The sequence below is a fragment of the Tachypleus tridentatus genome, chromosome 1, assembly GCF_004210375.1.
Source record: "Tachypleus tridentatus isolate NWPU-2018 chromosome 1, ASM421037v1, whole genome shotgun sequence".
Lineage (NCBI taxonomy): Eukaryota > Metazoa > Arthropoda > Merostomata > Xiphosura > Limulidae > Tachypleus > Tachypleus tridentatus.
This window is the reverse complement of record NC_134825.1, coordinates 94,329,783-94,351,907: the sequence shown is the minus strand read 5'-3', so window position 1 is coordinate 94,351,907 and position 22,125 is coordinate 94,329,783. Positions and strand designations below refer to the sequence as shown.

The 22,125-nt window shown below is 31.1% G+C and overlaps 1 protein-coding gene across 5 annotated transcripts in view; it reads right to left on the bottom strand.

Moving 5' to 3' along the window:
- LOC143255790 (peptidyl-prolyl cis-trans isomerase D-like) overlaps positions 1 to 22,125 on the bottom strand; it is a 39,354-nt gene that overhangs the window by 5,082 nt on the left and 12,147 nt on the right. For all 5 annotated transcript variants that reach the window (XM_076512026.1, XM_076512017.1, XM_076512036.1 and 2 more), the window contains exons 4-10: positions 20,919 to 21,110; positions 18,573 to 18,695; positions 15,131 to 15,237; positions 14,781 to 14,870; positions 13,329 to 13,386; positions 11,936 to 12,022; positions 2,319 to 2,361 (exon numbers count right to left, since the gene is read on the bottom strand). In XM_076512026.1, the coding sequence (XP_076368141.1) occupies positions 2,319 to 2,361; positions 11,936 to 12,022; positions 13,329 to 13,386; positions 14,781 to 14,870; positions 15,131 to 15,237; positions 18,573 to 18,695; positions 20,919 to 21,110 (700 nt within the window). The remainder of the gene's footprint in view (positions 1 to 2,318; positions 2,362 to 11,935; positions 12,023 to 13,328; positions 13,387 to 14,780; positions 14,871 to 15,130; positions 15,238 to 18,572; positions 18,696 to 20,918; positions 21,111 to 22,125) is intronic.

The following is a 22,125-nucleotide window of genomic DNA, read 5'->3' as shown; positions in this document are numbered from 1 at the left end:
CAGCCTCTGGGAAAAAATTACCTGGAGTTGGAGAACAATGGGCAAAACCATGCAAAAATGGTAGGACAAGGAACCCAGAATTATAATGTTTGTCTATCTATAACCCCAAACCATGCTCTAAGAACTGATCTCCAAACAATTAATCCCAACAAGAGGGATGCACTGCATTGTGACAGATCTACTCATGATATAGAAATTGATTCAGATGAAGAATCTATGCCATCTATGCCAGCAGAACCCAAAACCCCTACTGTCAACTGAATGGAATGGGAAGGGGGAGATAATAGAGTCCAATGGATTCCACTGGTCATACAACATCCACTGATGAGAATGCATATTCCCATAGGTCATGCATAAAAGATCTTCCATGGAGGCCCAAGTCCTCAAAAGCAACAGAACCTCATACGAAGAAACTGAGGGAGAGGGCATGGAAAACCAAGAGCTACATCAAAAGTAAATGCCGTTAAAAATGTTGGAAAATGTATCTCAAGACAGCTGGTATGGGATGGGTATTAAAACGTTTATTAAAATAAAGCAGAGAACAGCATTTCAACATTCTTAAATCATCCTCAGGTTAACAAAGAGAGCAAATGTACCCACAAAATCCCAGTAGTATAGAAGCTACAAGTGAAGGGATAGAACAGAAGAGACAATTTGTGCCAATGTGGAGAAAACTAGGTTATGGTTATCCTTCAAAACACTCTTAGGAGAATGATGAATAGCCTCAGAAAGGAGGATGGATGAAATATACCAAAGGAAAGAAATAAGGATAAAGACAAAGATAGAAAAACTGAGCTTGGTATAAACTTAGAGAACTCTTAAAATCAGCTTCCCACACATGCTAGGCCCTGTCCTCAGTTGAAAGAGGAAACTATTAACATAGGCCCTGATATACATAAGAGAAGAAAACACCAAATACTCAGACAAGATGACAGCATGTAACATGGTGGGACCACATGAAACTAGGGATACAGACAGAAGGTAACTACCTGAGATATCATGTCCAGAAAGGCTGAAGGGGGACCTGGTTATTCCTTAGAAGCATGGCAAAGGGGAGTAGAGGAAACAGGTTGTAAAAATTCTTGACTTTATGAATAGGTTATACTGGAAATATAAGCATCTGGGAAAACTTGGGAGAAGAGGGATGACCCATGTAAATTTCAGTCACCTGAAGAACTAAATCTAAGACATCCTCAGCCAAGACCCCATACCTGAACACTGTGTCATGACATTCAAAGTAGTAGTTACAGTAGCAGAAGCCATGACAAGAAAAAAATTCATATTTGACTGTGAACAAAATGGGAATTCAGAGAAAATGGTTGAAGTAAAAGGTTAAACTATAAAAGAAAAAAGGAAAAAAGTTAACTTGAAAATAAACTACAGAACACAGAACAGTATAAACTTGGAAAGTATTACTTTAAAAATAAAGCAAGTATTGCAGAAATTTACACAAAATTATAGATCTGAACTCAACAATTGCCTAACAAGAAGTAATTGCCAGGTAAAAATGAATAATGGGAGTCGTCAATATGAGAAGGGCATATGTCACTCTCTTATTGGTGGATGGTTGTTGCATAATAATTTAAATGAGAAGATGCAGTAAACCAATGGGGAAGATTGAAGTGTTAGAACTGGTGACAAGCAAAACATTTTGCATATAGAGGACAGCACCATATTGGAAACAGCATATTTGTCACAGCAAAAATGAATATATTTGTAACATAATGGTCTATGAAATATTTAAAAGAATGTCATGTGGAAAACTTTGAAATATTCCATAAGGTACTCTGAAGTCTATTTATTTACCTTCAAACATATGCTAAATTAAACCAATATACTAATAGTTAAATAGCAAGTATTTAACCTATTTATAATATAAAAAAAAGCCTGCAAGAATACTCTTTATTTTCACTGAACGAGCAAGCACTAAAAATCAATTAAACATGTTCCTACACATGTACATTTCAACGAAATTGATAAAATACAAAAACTATTCAACAATGAAGTAAAATTTGAAAAAACTACTTTATCAATAATATAAAACAAGCATTTTTTAAATAATAAAAAGGAAGCAATAAAAACAAGTGTAACACTCACTACTATGGAACAATAAACACACCCTCATCACATATGCTCATGTAACAATAAAACATTTTAAAACGTACATAAACCACATTAACAGTACTGTTTATTTAAACCTTTGAAAATAAGAAAACAAAAGTTATATTTATCTGCACTTTATTAAGTGCAGCAGGAAGCTACTTTTATATATATATAGCCAAATGTATGACTACACATACACTGAAATCAAAACTTACCTTTATCATGTGGAGCAAACTTCAATGCTTGATGGAGATCTCTCTACATTATGACAAAGAGAAAACTTTTCTACATTCTAGTATTCACAACATAGGTAATTAATTTCAAATATATATTAATTACTTATACTAATTTACAATCCACAACTCACAGTTTGAATTAACGGACTGTGGTATGTATATTAATTATTTATTTGTTTTTCATCTTTTGATATTTATCCTTTTATTTTTCTTATTTTAACTTGGGATAGCAGTCACCTTCCCACAACTGTCTGAAGGCAGCGAAAGGTGATATAAATGTGGGACAATGCGGGCTTGAACACCCACATCTCAATCTTGTGATTTCTAATTTTCTTATGCTAGACTAGCAAATTGGAGGTTAAGACTAATATGTGGTGTATCCCCATTGCAGTGATGGTCATACTTCTCCAAGAGAATGTTTCAAAATTATCATGCAAAAGACTTACTTGTACGCATCATAAAAATAATCGATTAAAAGTTTCTAGTTTTGGAAAAGAGAAACAGAAAGAGAAACATTCATTTTTGATAATTAATTTTAGACATAAAATATTGTATGATTTACAGATTTCTAAAATTATTCATCAATCTATGAACAATAATAATTTTTCTTGTAAAAACTTAAGACCTATTGTCAGTTATAAAGTTCCAATCGGTCCATTAATATATAATTATTAGTTTTTTAATTAATTTAAATATAGATGTGGTTCATAATTTATCTTGTGAATGTGAAAATAGTTTATACATTGATACTTCTCATAAATATGTTATAACGATTATTTAAATATTATAAAAGACAAAATATTACACGAAATAATCAAAACAGAAGTTAAATACAGAAAAGCAACAAAATGTAATAAAAATAATAATCCAAAATATTTTGAAAAATAGTGATGAAGATATTTTAAAACTTAATTATATTACAGCTTATCCACCTAGATGGTTTTAGAATGGAAATTACATATACTTAAAGAAATAGAAATAAAATTATCCCACATAATTTTTTATATACCATACAGATTTATCATTTAATCAACTAAAAATAAGATTAAAAAAACTGCAAGAAAAGGGTTATAGTTCCTATTGATAAAGCTAACTGTAATATTGGTATAATTTGCAAAAAATCCAATGCATTAATTATAATAAAAAAAATTAATAATACACAAACTTTTAAATTTGTCAACCAATCTAAAGATCCAGTAATTAATAATTTTGCTAAAGCTTATCATAAACTTTCTTATAAACATAATCTTATGTAAATTTGCAATTTCTTTATGTTATTCCAAAATTACATAAATCTCTAATTAAATTTAGATTTATTTCCAATTAAATAAAAACAATTATCAAACAAAAATCTATATTATTATTTAAATTACTTGATATTTTACCTGATAAAATAAAAAATGTAAATATTAAGAATAAAACACATACATTTTGGATAATAAAAAATAACCAACCTATTTTAGATTGTCATAGAAAGTGTGAGCAAGTAAATAAGTATTCAAACATTTGATTTTACAACATTATATGCCATAATATTATTAAAAGATTTAATATTTGTTTTAAATTCATCAATAGAACAATATTGTTATCTCAACAAAACTGGAAAAAGAAAATATTGTTCCAAAAACATAAAAAATATATTAAGTTTCTGTATTTATAATAATTTTACATTTTTCAATAAACAGGTTTTTAACAAGTGATAGTAGTTCCAGCAGGAGCTAACTATTCAACTTATGTAGGAAATTTATATTTGTATTACTATGAAAATCCAGATATTTTTACTTTAACTTAGATATATTGATGATTTAATTAGCATAAATAATTCTGAAATATATAATGTTATTGACACCATTTATATAACAGAATTAGTAATTGAAAATACTTCAATTTCTAATACAGATATGCATTATTTAGATTTAGAAGTTAGAGTAATTGAAAAAGGATATCAATATAAATATTTTTGATAGAACAAAAAATATTTATTTTCCAATTTATGGTTTACCCTCCTTACACAGTAATATGCCAAACCCATCTATTACAAACATTATAATTTTGCAGTTATTCAGATATTGTAAAACTTGTAATAAATTACAATATTTTATTAGTAATGTTGATATATCATTACAATAATTAATAGTTAATGGATTTAATAAAGAAATTTCAGATAAAATGAAATCATTCTGTAATAAATACAAAAATGTATTAAATACAAATAAAGTAAAATCGGAGAAATTCTATTAAAAATTACTAAAAATTAGTTTTAGTTAAAAAAATAAAGTAACCTAATAACTAAGCACTACTTTATGTGGATGTACACTTTAAGCTGCACATAAAAGCACAACAGTCATAGTAAATTATCACTTTACTGATGTTGTGTTAATTAGTGCTTCTACCATATTGGGGGCAGGAATGCTAACTTCATGAGGTAAGTTTTATCTTACTTACCCTCATATGGTAGTTCCTTATTTTTATTTTTTTTTCATCTTTTTATGTTTATCATTTTCTTTTCTCATTTTAACCTGGGAAAACAGTTACCTTCCCACAAATGTCTAGATGTGGGATGTTGTGGGTTTGAACACCCACATCTTGCTCTCAAAATTTCTAATTTTCTTATGTGAGGCTAGCAAATTGGAGGTTAAAACTAATAGATTGTATATCCCTACCTCAACATGGGTCCTACTTCCTCAATCACCTCAAAAACCTAGGATACATTTTATAATTCAATGTTGCAGCTTGTACCCTAGGATCATTTTTAAAAATATGCAGCGTATTTTGTTTTGTGTTAATGTGTTTTCTTTATGGCTTAAAAATTTATGGTTATAATTTTTTTATTTATTTTTTGACAAGATCCACATTTGTAGTCATAGAATGATGCACATCTTACTACTGGAATCCAAACAAAAAAGTAAAAAAACCAGTAGAAAAAGTTTCTACTCTACCTGGAGAAGTCCAAAAAAATAACAGAATTGTGCATGCTGTATTCAACACAGGAACAAAACTCATCTGGTCTGCAATCACTAACATTCATCATAACTCTTCCAACCAAATGAGCAAGGAGTATTTCACTTGACCCAGAATTATGGAGAGGTTGTGGAGCCTATGCTCAATGAAGAACCTTGGATGTGACCACTTCACATTTCGAATTATCAGGAGATAGTGGATTTCCTTCCATCAGCAATACACAAAACTAAAATTGATCAAAAAGAAGAGGTCATCAATACAACCAAACAGTCAAGCATCAAATTTGAACCAGTACTGCAAGTAGGCTCTTATGGAGGCTGGTGTTTCTCTTAGCAACATGTGAAAAAAAAAAACATCCATGAACCCAGATTGGCAGGTCCCTACATTTGCCCTCTTCTCCAGAAATGGTGGAACACTCAAATACTCTGGATTAAAAGCCTCTGTTTGTCATCTATGCGACTAGAAACTTTGGGGTGATAAGGTCTTCCAAGCTTCACCAATAGAATCTGGAGGGGGGAATAAATAAGAATTGGGGAACCATAAAGAAAAGTACCCTTGGAAACTGTGCAACAGGTGAACCAACTACTTGCATATTTAAGAGCAAATTGACACTGATTTATTCAACCTGAAGATCAAACAGGATCCTCTTTAGCTTTACTCATGACAGTCCATGAGTGGTGGTGTATAATAATAAGGTTATAACCATTCAGTAAGTGCCTAAATGGTCTTGTGGAACACTTAATTTCAAGAGAGAGTGTTGGAACTTGTAGTAATTACAGTGATGGCTGCTAGTGTGGAATTGAAAAAGAACACATATCTCCCTGGGCAACACTTGTCACAGAGTGAGTTTCAGTAAAAAAATAAAGGAACCCTGGAAATAAAAAGAGTATACAATTGAGGAAGATACCTCTGATTAGTCTAACAGATGTGGTCAAAACAGTTACAAGTGGTAGTCGACAACTTTCTGAAAAGGAAACTGCGAGATCGTATAACTAATGAGATAGGAAAGTATTAGTAGTAGTCCACATACCAGCCCACACAATTTCTTCCAGATAGAAATTTAACTGGGCAGCTAATGACATAAAGATATGACATGTAAAAGATTCTTCTCCTGTAACAATAATCCATTATTAGGAGATGTGAACCAATTCGCAAAGCTACCTTATTAGAGTAATGAGTGATAAGTCACTGGAAACTGAAGTATCCAAATTAATGAACAACTGATTCTTAGTAACTCAAAATCAGTTAGTAGAAGCTACATAAAACTTCAGTGCTCTGACAGGACATAAACAATCAGGATCAGATTGAATGTAAAAATAAGAAATGGCTGGCATGTGGATTAGTAAAAAGGATCTTTATCCTTCCCTAAAGGTCAAATTATTGGCAATAAATGACCTATCGGGGTAAAGCAGGACAAATGTGGAACAATAAGAGTCCAATGCACATGAATTGCAAATAACTCTTACCAACAATGTCACAAGCTAACAACAACAAAAAATACAATCCAAGAGAATGGTGAAATAAAGAATATAAAGCTAAGGGCTCAAAGGGAGGATGAAGCAATGCATATAAAAATAACTTTAAAATCCCAATTTGGTACCCGAAAAGGTGGTTTGGGCCAGAAAACATGAAATTATATCATACTGGGGATTTAAAAACTTTCCGATATTTGAAATACCAAAAAAATAGTGAATAAAGACTCCTTATATAAAGCTATTACAGATGAAAAAAAAAACAACCTTTCAAATACCCAAGTTATAAAATGGGATATGGTAGATACTTTAAGATGAAGAAGGTTTAACTTCCTTTTAATACACCACTGATGATAAGTATTCCATTTCCACTGATAAGTTGTCATGGTTGGCCTACTGAAAAATTGAGTTAAATACAGAGAAACCTTAGAAGTTAAACCCTCACGTCAGGCAAAGGATCGCACAGCTTCCAAACATGGAGACTGAGTTTCTGAATATCTGGGTGAAGAATGTCTGATAGAAGTTCACTTAACAGAGACAACAAATGTGGAAGAAGTAGAGGTGGGCATTCCTGTAAATACTGAGGAAGCAGAAATTACAGTAGAATTGGCCAATACGGTGCAACCAACAGAACTCAACAGGAGCGGAATGAACCATAGTGAGAACAGGGCTTTTTCTCCCATTTGTCTACTGCTCCTACACATGGAAACCTGTCTAGTTCTGAGTGAACACTTTTACTTCCAATGCTTGAGGAGGAGTTACTGGAGCCAAAACAACTGAATTTTTGAATTCCAATGATTCCACTGAAAAATCTCGTAATGTAGCATCCATTTCATCAGAACAATTTGGCTTGGTTGAGATAAGTGATCTGCAATAAAATTCATCACTTCTGGGATAAGACTGATACAATGGAAATGAGCTCAGTACAGAAGATCCAAGGTATGAAAATAAAGATCTTAAGAATATGTGCACCTTAATGATGTTGTGGAATCATCAGAATGTATCACAGCAATTTTTTCTTTCAAGACAGACAGACATTGAACCATTGCCCAATGTACTGTAAGGAGTTTGAGAATGTTGACATGGAGAGCAGACTTGTCTTCCATCCAAGTATCCTGAAACAACAGACTTTGAAGATAAGTTCCTCTATCCCTGAAAATGTTGCTCCTGAGTAATGAGATAGGATGATCCAAAGAATTGCAATACATGATCCATTGGTCATGTTTCCTGTAAGGAAAGACATACAGGATGGTAGGAAGCAATCAGTGTTTTGATGTCATCCAGATTAGAACATAAACCTCGACAGTTACATTGTATCACTGTGGCCATTTTTAATGACATGCAGGCAAATTAGGTGGTGAACCCTTCTGTTTATGACCACATCATTTTTCCTTACTGTCCTTATTTGAGGGAGGTCTATCAACCTCCATGAATCCTGCCCTGGGTCGACTGGGCAGGTCTTTGTTGTTGGAAGGGGATTCCAGTGACTGAGGATGCGAACAATTGATTGTTTTGCATCTTGGGGTGGGAGAAGAAGATGTATCCAAGGAAATACCTGTACCTGGAACCAAAGGATGTGGATCTTGCAGTTTATTGGAATGTATGTAAGGGATAGAGATGAGTGTTGAAGTTTATTCATCAACTTTTTAAACCATGGAGGTCAAAAGACTTTTCATTTGTTTTGAGAACAATTCTTTTAGAGTAACAGAGAGATCTGTCTGCATTCCCACTGTAGTTGTGGAATGAAGTGTAGCAGCATACATCCAAGATGAAGTGGTGGTGGACAGCAATTTTCAAGCCTCGGGATACGTAATGTTATGAATTGTTTTAAAATGCTGCACCTCTTTTTCTTCCAACCATTTAGGACAAGAATGAAAGAAGGATCGGTAAGAGCCATTGTAATTGATGCAATGAGGGTCCATTTCACACTCTTAAGCATCATGGTCCTTGCCACCACAACGAGCACATGTCAAGGAACTACAACATGATGTCTTTGAGTGACCAAACTAATGACACTGAAAACATCAGAGAGGGTTTGGAATACATGGCCATAACCTGCAATTAAGATAACTTGCCTTGATGGCAGTTGATGGACGTGGTGATGTAAATGTCAGAATGAGGATGCTGGTCGGCATCGTAATGCCTTCTTTGCGAGTAGAGATATGTCTAACTGCAGAAACTCCTTGAGCAGAGAAACCAGAGAGAATCTCTAACTCAGGAATGCTCGTTAAATCCCTCTCAACAATAACTCCTTGTGAGAAATTCAAAGCAGTATGAGGCATAACCTCAATAAGTATATCCCCAATTGCCTTTGAATGCAAGAGGAGTTCACTGTGTTGAGATGTGAATGTTTCCTCCAATATGTTACCAGATCGAAGCTTCTTTACTGACTTTGGAGAGCCAGCAAGTCCCTCCAGTCCCTTCTGAATGAAATGGGAGACATTTGCCCTAAAGGTTTGTCTGAAAGAGAATATAGGATAAGAAAATGAGGTACAACAGGTGTTGCAGATGTTGAAGATTACTGCTCAAAATCTTCAAGATGTGAGCATTTACCTATGGACTGTTTTTCACTATTTTATTTAAATTTTTATTTGGAGGATTCATAATAATAATAATAAAAGGAAATTTCAGTGCCCACTGACCCCACCCACCATGGAACCCAATGATGGGACGCACTACAATGTCAAACAAGGACACTGCAGCAATGCCAGGGTTTTCGTGAGCACTATACCCAAACACCAGCATCAGATACAATGTCCACAACACCTATTGAGAACATCCAGCACTGGTAGTTGGTTGACCCAAGCCCAAATGGACCAGCCGAGCGACCTAAGGAGCACCACCCCAAGGCTGCCCGTCTATAGGAATTCAAAGCCAAAGTGCTATGTTAGGGTTGGACCCCTCAACCACTAGGATCATCTCCTCCCCTTCATGGGGCCACGCACGGCAAACATGTGGGTGGATGTTTAGATCCAAGAAGAGGTAAAATGAAAGAACAGAACCTTCCCTGAGAGGTCCCCTCACAACATACAGGAATCCACACCAAGGGGTCAGAAGGCAGAAAAAAGCATGTAGTCATTTGCTACCCTTTATGCCAACAAGGAAGGAATAGAGTCAAATTAAATCAGAGAGAACACCAAAACCTCACTAACCTGAATAGCCAAAAGGTTGAGGCTGATCCAGTAAAAGAAGGAACCTGAAAAAGTGAGTTTAAAGTTTCCTCAACCAGTCCTAGATCATTTGCAAAAGTTGCCTTAGAGCTCCCCACCAGAGACACACTCTTGGTCCACATATGTCTCCATTTTATAACAGATCATATCATGAACAGCTCTGATTGAGAGTGACCCCTGGTTATTGATAAGCACAGATAGCAGAGATGGAAGAGAAAAAGTTTGATTGGTCTTCATAAAAAAAACAATAATTTGAAAGATCACACCCATCAATGTGTTTTTTTTATTTTTTCTGGTGATATTATTTTTAAAGTAATTAATAAATGAAGATATACAATAAAGAAACATTAGCCTTGTTCCAAGTCATAACTTAAATTGTGGAAAATCACAACACTCCTGTTGATAGAAACCATTTCTGAATACTTTGTTTAAAAAAAATTACAATATCTGAATGAGGTGCTTCTATACAGTACCTAGACAGAGAATACAATGAAGCTGGAGGAGAATTTTACAAATTAGAATTTGCCAAGGACATTCAAGTGGGAAATAAAAGACTGGAGCAAGTGTGTTCAATCAGCGATATCGAGAAAACCCACTTGTAGAGAAATATATATGCAAAAACGACTCGTTTGGGTTGAAAAATATTTTACATAGAAGAGCGAACAACGTTTCGACCTTCTTCGGTCATCGTCAGGTTCACAAAGAAAGAGGTAACTGACCGGAAGCTGGCCACATGTTTGAAAGGGGTTGTGCAACTGAGTGTCGGAATGTAGAGGGAGGTGTTAGATGTTTGAATATATAATTTTATATTATTTATTTTATTATTTTTATATAGGTATAAAGGTGTTCCTTTGTATTGGTTTATTTTGAGTTAAAGTTGTTGTATAAGTAAGGCTTCTTTAATTTTGCGTTTGTTTATGTTTGTTTCTTTATTTAGTAATTGAGTGTTCTCTATGGTTATGTTGTGTTTATTTGACTTGCAGTGTTCGAAAATGTGTGAAGGTGACTATTTTATGTTCTTTGAATCTGGTTTCCATTTTTCTACTTGTTTCTCCAATATAGAAATCGTGGCAGTTATTACATTGTATTTTATAAATGATGTTGGTGTGGTGTTTGTCAGTATAGTTGTTACATAGTATAGACATCAGTTTTGTGCCTTGTTTTTGAATAAATTTGGTATTAACTGGAATGTCATATTTTGTTACTAGTTTTTGCCAAATGTTGGTTATTTGTCTGCTGATGTCAGGAATATATGGTATACAGCAGTATATAAGTGTGTTCAATGTTTAGATGGGCAAAGAGTGGAAATTCTGGAGACTGAGAAACAGCTATATTGTCAGGAGAGATGCACATTATTTGGAAGAATATTATATTTCACATATACATTTCCTGCTCAAAAAACATTTTAAACAAGTAAGATTTCTCTTTTACAGTGATGTTTCAACCTCCCTAATAATGACAGTCACAGTAGGACAGTCAAACCATCACTTTGATAAAAATTACTTTGTGTCAATTATATAAGTAGTCTCACTCATTTAAAAGTATTATCTTTCTTATTCTGTCTTTGTAGTCATATATTTTGGCTTTAATAACCACACTTAGAGAGCACATACATATGTACATACTAACTGTACTTTTGCTGCAAAAGTGATCACAAAAATATGTCACACTGCTCTTGTGAGCAAATAAAATATTATTTACTTGAAAAATATATCACTAATGGTGAAGGTACACAATTAATATTTCAATTCTTTCTTTGTCATTTAAAGTTTTTGTTCTATGACATTATGTACTAGTAAGGAAAATATGTTCATTAGCTTCATTAATTATTGGATTGATTTTTTTAATTCTGACTTATGTAAGTAGCTGGCTTTCATCAAAACTGAAATTTTAAACTTATAATTATTGTTTTTCATATACATACACCATGATACATAAACATAGGTAGACATAACCTTTCTAGAAGAAAAAAATTACAAAGTACACAACCTACCAAACTTCTGTCATAATCTCTTCTCCCATGAAAAGCTTGACCTCTTCTGAATAAAGCTTTTGGATTTTTAGAATCCAAATCTAGAGCCTGAAAGAGAAGTATCCAAACAAGGAATTATGTACATCTCATTAGGAATTTTTTCTCTGTAATAAATTTAATCCCAGTTACTTTTGGGTCAGCTAGTTATTCTATAAGTCAAGAATGTTTACACCTGGGTGGTCAGCCCAAATGGCAACCATAAAGGACAAGAATGTCTGGTGAAAGGGATTCAAACACGATCGACAGATTCAAAGTAAAATGCCCCTGACCACCATGCTAAATAGGTCCCTGTCTATACTAGAAATACATGTGCAAGATGTTTTTAATAAAAATAATATATTTCACTTTGAATATCTCATGTTTCAGTTACCAAATCATATTACAAATGTTCATGTAGTAAGTATAAATTACAGTATTTTTTATGACCAGGACTTTACAACTTTACTCTGCATGTACAAAGAAGCATACAATCAGTTCTAAGCAAGAATGTACATTTTAAAGAAGTACTGGTAAGACCATAGTAATACATTTTATTTTTAAATATCAAGGCTTTTTCTACTGATTAAGGGAGGTGTGTACATGCTAAAAAGTAGCCCCATAAACCAATCAAGGAAAAACTTCCTACATTTTAAATAAAAGAATAATGAACTATAATGTTATGTCTATTAAATATGTGTTAATTATTAGATTTTGTCTTACTGAATTCATCCTTCATTAAAATTGTACAAAACAAACATTAAAAAATTCCTATTACAATATTGATAGTGTTTTTAAAACACAGCATTAAGTTGCATGGATTCTGTCATTGAAACTACAAATTATGTACTACCAAATGTAAATGTACAATATCTAGAAATGAGCAGGAAAACGTAATTCCTTACACACACTTGTTAAATATATTCTCAAGTCTGATTATAAATAATATATAGACTTACAATTCCACAACATATTGTTACTACACCGAGTCTAACCAAAATATTTATAAAATGCAGTAAACCAAACTTTAGAAATGCTTTTTAGCATAATAGGCTTTATAAATGTCTATAAAGTTGTACTTTGCTTTTTTTATTTCACAGTTATCAACAATTTATACATTTTAAATACACTTCTTTGATTGGAGCAATGTTATTACACCAATCTCACTGGAAAGTGTTTTTAAAATCACACAGAAAACATTTAAAAACAGTGATGTATTGCAATTAAAGAATTATTACAATACATATATAGAATAATCCTTTTCATTTGAAATCATACATCATTTTGAAAAGATCTATCAATTTCACTTCCTAATGTAAAATAAAAATTTGACAAAAGATAACACAAGCTAGTGAAATAAAATGGAAACATGGATTACCTCATCACAATCCTCCAATGCCCCATCATACATCTTTAGTTTTAATTTACATGCTGCACTAAAAAAAGAAACAATATATATATAAATTTAATCATTAATTTCAAATAACCCTCAGGAATTTTTTAAAATGACCTTATTCTGCCTAAATGAAAATAATAAAATAAGTTGAGGTTTGTACAACTGCTATCCAAGTTTAATATATTTTCTTGTTTTAATCTTTAAAATTTATGCACAATAAAACAAATAACTGTTATTTCTTGAAATCCTAATAATCTAATAATAACATTTATTTATTTACCATTCCCTCCCCCACACAACATCAAGTAATACAGTAAATTTTAGATATGAAGACAGTATGATGGATAAGCTTTACAAATTTCTATAAAGTATTTTGTTTTCCCAAAATAACCGATTCAAACATAAAACTGATTTTTCTCTTTTCTTTTCAAAAAACGATCTTGGGTGGAATTTGACAAACATCTTCAAACATTGCCTACTGGTGTAAAATATATTTATTTTGCTCCTAAAATTATGTTATTTATCCTCCTTTTATTATTTGATAAAATGTAGATTTTTTTTGGGTGAATTAAAAAGAACATGTTGTATAATACACCTGTTTAAAGATCTATTTTTCTTTTTGAATTTCCTTTTTCATAATGTGAAAAAATATTTTGGATTTACAAATATTATATAATTTCTTCAACCTACTGATGAGTCAATTAGCATTTTAAAGTTACAGCACAAACATAATCAATATCATTTTTGTTCATATGTAACAAAAATACCAAGTTAATCTAATCTCTATATAAAATACTTGTAAATTACAATGCAGAAATTTGTTGTGCTTCGCAGTTACCTTTTCCCAACTGTAATAAACTTCTTATTAAACAATTATGAAGAGTCAAATTCCACAAAAGACAAAATAATGATTTTCCCATTAGATGATGGAGATTTATTTTCATAAATTTACAACCCTTCTCTCCTATTTAAATATTTCTTCATGAACAAGTAGTTTAATAAATTTATTTTGAAATGTAATTCATAACTTTTCTTGAACATGTAACAGTAAATTGTTTTAGTTATTAATTTTAAAATGAGTTTAGTTAAATTTAGAACTGTTAAATTACTATTAAAAATGTAAGTTGTGCAAAAAATCATTATTACAATTCCACAGAATCTGTAAAAATTTTATTAATCAGAGAAATCTATAACCTTACATAAGATATTGCATAAAAATGAAGCTGTAAATTCAGGGAAAAGGTATAATTAAAAAAAACAAAAAAACTACAAGTGTTCCCTGCATAGAAACAACGTTTATTATGTTAAATTTGTTTAATTAAGATTTTCAATTAATTACTGAATGTGATCATCCACATACTCTAAACAATTAAAACATAGTAAACATAATCTCCCAAACAATGCTTAGGAAATGTTTATATTTTGTAAACTTACCTATTCAGAATACATGGTAACACGTAAGCAATCACTTTTTTCTCTTCATCTTTTTGAAGGTCATTGACTTCTTGAAGTTTATTAAGATACCTAAAGAAAAAGAACAAATTCATCTAACCTTTTAGGAAAATCAATTAATTCTTTTTAAATTTTATATATCCTTAAGAATAATTAGACTAACTAAACAGGGATTTTATACAATATCCAATTAATGTCCAAAATCAAAATAAGACAAACAAAATAAATTTTTTGTAAAATTCTTTATTTGAAAAACAACAATATAAACTTCATATACCAATAGCTTTATTCTTTTTACTGTAAAGTAGTACAGCGTAAACTGATTAATTTACCTTAATGCTTTCTTGTACTTGACATGTGCCATAACATAGTCCTGTTTCCTAAAATACAAATTCCCAGACCTTTTGATCATTTCTGAAATTTGGAGAACCTTTTCTATCTGAAAAGACAACAACACAAATTTCATTTAGCACATTTACAAAACACATTAGAGAACTTATAAAGTTGTAGTACAAGGCTTGTAGAGATGATCATGAAAGACTTCCAACTTTATATCACACACAGAGTGGATTAATGCATTTATTTTACAAATTTTATTTTACTATAGAAGTTTATAAAATAAAAACCCCTATGGGTAAAAAACAATGAAACTAGTTTCTTAACCAAATTCTCATTTTTCAAATATGCACTAGGTCCATCAATGATTGTGTATCTCATAAATTATTAATAATGAAAACATTTTATCATCACTGATAATGATAATCTTTTTATTTAAAACATATCATGAATGCAAATAGGAATAGTTAAGCAACCAGTTAACCACTTTACATATAGACACACACACACACACACACACAGTTTCATTGGAGCAAACATAAAAATGATTCTCAATAAATATGGATTTAGTTAATCAAAATACTTTAACATTACTTAACACACTTATTAAATCTAACTAACATGATCTAATTTGATGATTTTGTTTGATTTGTTGAACAGAAAAAAACCCTCATATGAAACCAATGCAACTCAAAAAACATATACATCTTAAAACACACTAATTTTAAAGAACAACCAAATTTTACACATCTCGTTATGCATGGCAACATGTCCATTTTAAAAGTTGGTATTTTAGAAACATCATTATTGAATGTATCTACAGAGTAAATCAATAGCTCTTGAAAAGAAGGTATTTGGCTATTTGTAAACATTTTGAAATGAAAAATGACATTTGTTGATTGTAACAAAAGCAATAATATAAGAAAGGATACAAGGATATAAACAACTATACACTAAAATACTTTTCTGAATGAGGTAGCTCTTTACTTAGCAATTATGTAAATTGAATGAGAACAAAATTTAAAAAACATAATGAACCAAGTGGTACTACACTTCTTAAAAGTAGGTAAACACAATTAGATAACTACTAGAGAATGATGCTCTGAGAAAGTGTTACTAAATACATGATATTGTTACATTTACCATTAATAAACTGAAAACATACTGTAAAAATAATAATAATAAAAACAGTTTCAAATTCTGTGAATTAAAAAAATAATGTTTTGAAATTTATACAAAAATACTGGGAAATAACATACAATAAGTTATTTACAGATTATTAGCAAAAAATTAGTGTAATAAATGACAAAATTAAATCACAGCTATCATTTACTTTATTTCAATGTCCCATTGTAGGCCAGTAGCAAATACAAAGACGTATAATGCTAAAATCCAGGGTTAAATTCCCCACAGTAAAAAGAGTGCAGATAGCCTAATGCTTGTACTAAAACAACAACAAATATCTGAATATAAATTATATATCTATAAACAAATGAAATAATATTTTCAAATACATAGAGAACTGGAAAAAATTAAATCAGTAAATGAAAAAACAGCTACAGGTTTTGGGATTTTACAAACATACAAGGCAAAAAAATTAAAATTTAGAAAAAAGCTATTTGCTCAAAGAATCAAAATGTTAAATTAATAATCAAACCAAAATAATATCACAATTTAATAGCCAAAATGTATGTATCAAATTGCCTCTGAAGAAGTAGACATCTGATACTGAAGAACTCGAAAAATCTATTTGCACTAAATACATGAATTCAAAATAAAATATTGTTGTTTCATGAGCAAAACAGAATCTTGTGGATCAAAATGTCTATTGTAAAAGTTTTCTTAATTTTTCAGTATAATTCTTTAATTCAAAATCTACTGCAACATTGACTTTTTGTCTAACATAATTTCAAGCCATTTGTAATAAAATGTTTGTTCTGTGAATGAGTTCATTATGAAACAGGCTAATACAGTTATTTTGAACATACAGCTACTCTCTCTTAACATTTGAAAAGAAAAGAAACAAATTGTTTGTTATTCTGTTAATATAAAGCACAATGTGGAGCAATGTGTGTGTGTGTGCATGTGCTTTGTTACCTTAATAAAATGACGGACATAAATGGGACATATACATATAATTTATTACATGGTTAAAAGGCTGGCATGGCTTAATGGATAAAGGGTAATGCTTTATAACCATTTATCCTATGATCAGAACTGCAAATTCAAGATGTGCCAGTGCCTATCACAACTTCTAAGCCAAAGCAATTTCAGGAAAGTAAGAAGTTTTGTGTTACAAACATACACAAATACACAACAAAGCAAAAGTAAATTTACAGGCTATTTAACAGGAAAGAAAACCGTTATATAAATCATAAATTAAAGCATAACACAATGCAAAAATAAATAATAATTTTGCACCTTAATCAAAATTAAAGAATACAGTTACACAGTTATAAATTAAAAACATAGCACAAATATTAAAAAACAAATTTACACCATTTAATGCTAGTTGCTTTCCTTTTGCTCCCTGCTGGGAGAATGGTAAGTCTTCAGATTTACATTTTACAATGCTAAAATCAGGGATTCAATTCCCCTCAGTAACCATAGCATGTAGTCCAATTTGGCTTTTCTGTAAGAAAAACATAAAAATGCATGCTTCCCTCTTACTGCCATTTGAAAATTAGAAATGGTAGATGGTTGCCTTAGCAGCTTTATAATGGCCTCAAAACAAAAACATCATTTATTGCCATTTACTTTCCGTTTGTTCCCTATGAGTAATCCAAAAATCTATTTGCACTACATACATGAATTCAAAACAAAATATTGTTGCTTCACGAGCAAAATAAAATATTGTGGATCACAATGTATATTGTAAAAGTTTACTTGAAAGAACATGTTTTGATCAAATCCTTATTTATTGATTAAAACACAAGTAAAATAACTTATTATTTATTGAAAAGAACCTATGTTTATTAGGCATAAATTGATCTTGACTAAGAATTTGTTAGTAAATATACTGGTTACTAACTCGAAAAAAATAATTGTGATGCTATTGTGAAAGGTTACATTGTAGTTCATTAATAAATCTGATAGCTGTTGCCATATTTTTAAGACTCATTGATAGGCTAAATGAAAAAAGTGACTAGTGCATTAGGTTAAATACAGTATTAAAAGAAATATACTAATAAATATTAATAAACTTAATAATTGGAAAAAACTAAATGAACTTATACAAATGTTTTAAAACCAAAACTAGATAATGTTTAATAAGTTTGTATTAAGTTTTATGTATTTTGCTTAAGTATTTTCCTTTGAAAAGGAAAAAGTAAGAAGGGATATCAATGATACTTCACTGGTGTTGAAAGGTTTAAATCATATTACATGCATTTTTATATATGTATTGTATACACATTTTGTCAGTTTATGGACTTTTACCTGTGTAAAGTGTATTTCTGAATCTTCAGGAAACATTGGAAATACATCTTCTGTTCCATCTTTTTCACCAAGACCAAAATCTTCACCAGGTTGTATCTCACCACAGTTGTATATAATACAATCCTGAAAAAATATTATAAACACATCAGCCAGAATAATTCAGAAAGTCATACAATGTATGTAAATATTTAAAGAAACAGAACTGCAAAATTTGTTTTGATCTTGAGCAGAGACAAATTGCACACATCTCTTACACTGATGCCAAAAAAGTTTGATATTTTAAATATGAACCATACTTTGTATGACATTATATCAGTAAGGTCAGAACTCCCACAGTCAGCTACAGCCATACACAGTTTAGAACTGTTGAATAATGTTAAAAGCAACCAAAACCCAGCATAGCTATTTTTAACTGAACAGAAGAATTGACTGACAAAGTTATAGCAACCCCATATTTAAAAGTGTGGAACACCTTCATAGAACTTATGGCTTAAATATTAAAAGCTTACAATCTTTGACCAGCACTTTTCACAAGCCATTCCAAGACCAGATAATCACAAGTCTGCTTTGACAAGTAAAATTTCTTGAACAATAGAAAAACAAAAAACAAATCTTATCACTACATTCAGGAAAGTGATTTACTACCTACAATACAAACAAATGAAAGAAGCAGAAATTTTTCGTCTGAGATGTATGTTTTGTTGTTTTTGTTTTATAACTAATGCAGCTATATCATAAACAGCCATTCAAATTTACAACAACTTTTATGGTTTGATCTTTAAGTTGTTTTATGACAAAGAAAAAAAGTGATAATTAGCATTAAGAAAATACTTAAAACCAGTCTTTTAAGAAATTCTGAAGTGTTATCTTTAATATAACTGAAAAGCTAGTACATTATCTACTGGTATGAAATGAAAGTTACTGTTTCAAATTTTTAATAAAGATAACACATTAACAAACAGAAAACTAAAAATACAACTGAAATATGAAAAGAACTTTCATACTTATAATACATTCTTATATCACTCAATAACAAAAACTTGTTGGCTTCCAAACTGAAATTAACATTAGACACATCTGTATTTTGAAAAAGAATCACTTCTAGATTGATTATAAACTCTCAACCTTATTAGTTCTAATCTATTATAAGAAAAACCTACTATTATTATACTATAATGTTCCTTTAGTCTGGTATATTCAGATAATTTTTCTAAAGTTATGTATAGTTGCTTGGCATGTATTATTAAAACACGAACTTAAGAATTTTTACTTAGTAAGATTATCATTTTATGATGTAAAAATTATTTTTTTCTTTGTGGGCATTTATACTTTTGTAGCATGAAATAAATTATTTTATGACCAAACTTCAGATAATTGATGTTTGGAACATAATACTCATTACATTAATACCTGATCCTTATATTATTAAAAATATACTTTCATTGTACAGTTGTGGACAGTTAAATGATGGGCACGTATTTATAACTCATTATAGTTGTCCTGTGTTGCCTTCTTCAGACCTACATTGTTACAAAACTAATCAAAGTATAGCCACCAAACTTGCTCAGTGTCTTCATTATGGTAAAGCTAATGTAGTTATCTGCTGGTGACTTTGACCAGAAGGAAGGAAACTTGCTAGCAGCACACACTGCCAAACATTTTTAAAAGCTTTCTACTTGTACTCGCCATGGTTCAAGGAATACTGTATTAATAAATTAGTTAATTATAATTGACCAATGAGCCTCTCAATAAATCAATTTATTGAAGTACATAAAATATTGACTATTAGGAAACCACACTATGTCTTTATTGAGAGTATAAACGTACAGTACTTCCTTAATTCTGTCTCTTGTTCCACAGTTACCTTCCAGCCCTCAACTTAAATAGCAAGAGAATAGACACACCAAATGAGAAGCTTAAGAGTTTGGTAACACAAACACCATGAAGAAAATAAAAATTTTTCTACTTATTCTTTACCTAAAAGTCTCAAAGCTGTGTTTTGTGTATACTTTAAACTCACATATTGATGTCAGTGTGACAAAATACCACTGCACTTTACTGGTATGTAGTTCTAATCAAGGTTATAAACATATATTAAGAATTCAAACATACATTCTGGAAAATAAAGCAATCTCCTTGAAAGTAAAATAATGTCAAGTTTATTTTCAATTGAAAAAAAAAGAACTATTTGTACATTGTATTAAAAAAAGACATTGTAGAAATTAAATATAATGTACGAAATGAATTATTACAATTTTCAGTGATAAAAAAATGCACTGTTTGGTTAATTCTCACACTACTACCTCAAAAGGATAAAACACTGATCTAAAAGTCAATAAGATCTACCTCTACAGGTCTATCATTTGGTCCTGTATGCACACTTTCCAGTAGGTGGACAACTCCCAAACCTTTCTCGACTCTACCAAAAACAACATGTTTGTTGTCTAGGTGAGAAGTGGGAACTGTTGTGATGTAAAACTGAGAACTGTTAGTGTTTGGACCAGCATTAGCCATTCCAAGAACCCCTGCTCTATCATGCTGAAAAAGATGTATATAAAATAACTTTCAAATTTAAACAAAGAGGGTACAATTAAACTATTACAATACAAATAACTCACTTTTTGTTGTTCAACATTTTATAGATACCCACTACAGTCAGTGATGGAGTAAACAGGTCCAGTAAACTGTTCCCTTTTACATTCCTTAGGCAAAACTACAGTGACTTGAGTATACTAATATAAATAAATTCAGTAACTTTTTGTTCTCTTGACTTTTCTGTTAATATAAATTTTAAAAATTAAATTTCTTACTACACATGGACTTTAGCTACATTTAAAAATCTTTTACAGTGAAAAGATAATTTATCACATAACGAAAAATGTAAATTAATGTACATGTATAGGTTTTGAATGAAGTCAGTGCTAACTGGATGAAAGAGTGGTAGTAGTAACACAGAGATACCTAACAAGGTTCTGATCATTCCTACATTAACCACAAATTTCTATCTCTTGTTCTTGTATATCTAACAGCACACACCACCCAGTCACAACTTGGGCTCCATTAGTTTCTAGTCAGTGCTTGTTGCTGGACTTCTTTACCTACTGTACAGTTAGTCTACTCTGGATGTGTTGCTTGTAATACTGCACATCAAGGGCTAAGGAGATCACTCCAAACTGACCTTATTTTCCACATCCTTAGTTCTCCTTTTTGAAATTACATCCAGGCAGAAGCATTATCAATACTGGCTGTGGCACAAACATCATGGAAAGACCACAGGGAAACCCTTCTCAATTACTGTGAGATCAGCTTTGCTTCTATCACAGCATAAGCCTTCCTCTCAGACTCCTAGCCAATGCTATATTGAGTCTTAGCACAAAGAACACAGTAAAAAGAGCTAAAGCAGGAACTAATAGTTTTAAATGAACCTTAGATTTCTGTCCCCAGGATACAAAATGATAAAGAAATAATGGTATTATACTTATTCATATCCATTCTGTATAACATCAGGATTCTATGTGATTATGGTTACTCTGGCTGTATACCTGATATTCTG